This window comes from Cystoisospora suis, assembly GCF_002600585.1.
Source record: "Cystoisospora suis strain Wien I chromosome Unknown contig_7386, whole genome shotgun sequence".
Taxonomy (NCBI): domain Eukaryota; phylum Apicomplexa; class Conoidasida; order Eucoccidiorida; family Sarcocystidae; genus Cystoisospora; species Cystoisospora suis.
The window spans coordinates 5,449-5,953 of record NW_027160171.1 but is presented as its reverse complement, the minus strand read 5'-3'; the positions used below and the strand labels follow the sequence as shown (position 1 = coordinate 5,953).

Sequence of the window (505 nt, the reverse complement as noted above, 5' to 3'; positions counted from 1 at the left end):
TATACAGAGAGAGAGAGAAAGATCATGTACGTGCTATAGATGGAGAGAGAGATAGAAGATGTAGGGACCTCATGTGCATGCGTTTTGTGTTCTTTCATTGCTGAGCTCTCTGTGAAGGTTTTGCTGATATCTCTTCTTCTATTTTCGGAGCCTAGAGAAAGGTTGCAAAGGAAAGGACGAGAAACTTTTTTCTTTTCATTCATTCTTTTGTACTTCCCCTTTCTAGGGTTTCTCATACACACGCAGGTCTCCAGTATTCATACATCTTGTTCGTTAAGAGAGAGAAAGAATTGTCTAGGTCTCTCTTTCCGGTCCTGCGCTTGTCTCTTTTTATCTATCTGTAGTATTCTTGTTAAGAACGATGGCGGTCTTATACTTTTCAGTCAGGTGTATATACAGAGGGCGGGTCGTCGTTGTCGAGTCATGTAGGAATTTGTCTCTTTATCATGAAGAAGAATACTCATGTGACTACTGCTAGGCTTCCTCAGTAATGCTGTGGGCGAGA

The 505-nt window shown here is 41.6% G+C and overlaps 1 protein-coding gene across 1 annotated transcript in view; it reads left to right on the top strand.

Annotated features, from left to right (window-relative positions):
- CSUI_010422 (uncharacterized protein) overlaps positions 1-505 on the top strand; it is a 2,052-nt gene that overhangs the window by 146 nt on the left and 1,401 nt on the right. The window contains exon 1 of the mRNA XM_068070526.1: positions 1-505. This exon is cut by the window's left edge and continues 146 nt beyond it; it is cut by the window's right edge and continues 1,401 nt beyond it. Within this exon, the coding sequence (XP_067917499.1) occupies positions 40-429 (390 nt within the window). The 5' untranslated portion in view covers positions 1-39 and the 3' untranslated portion in view covers positions 430-505.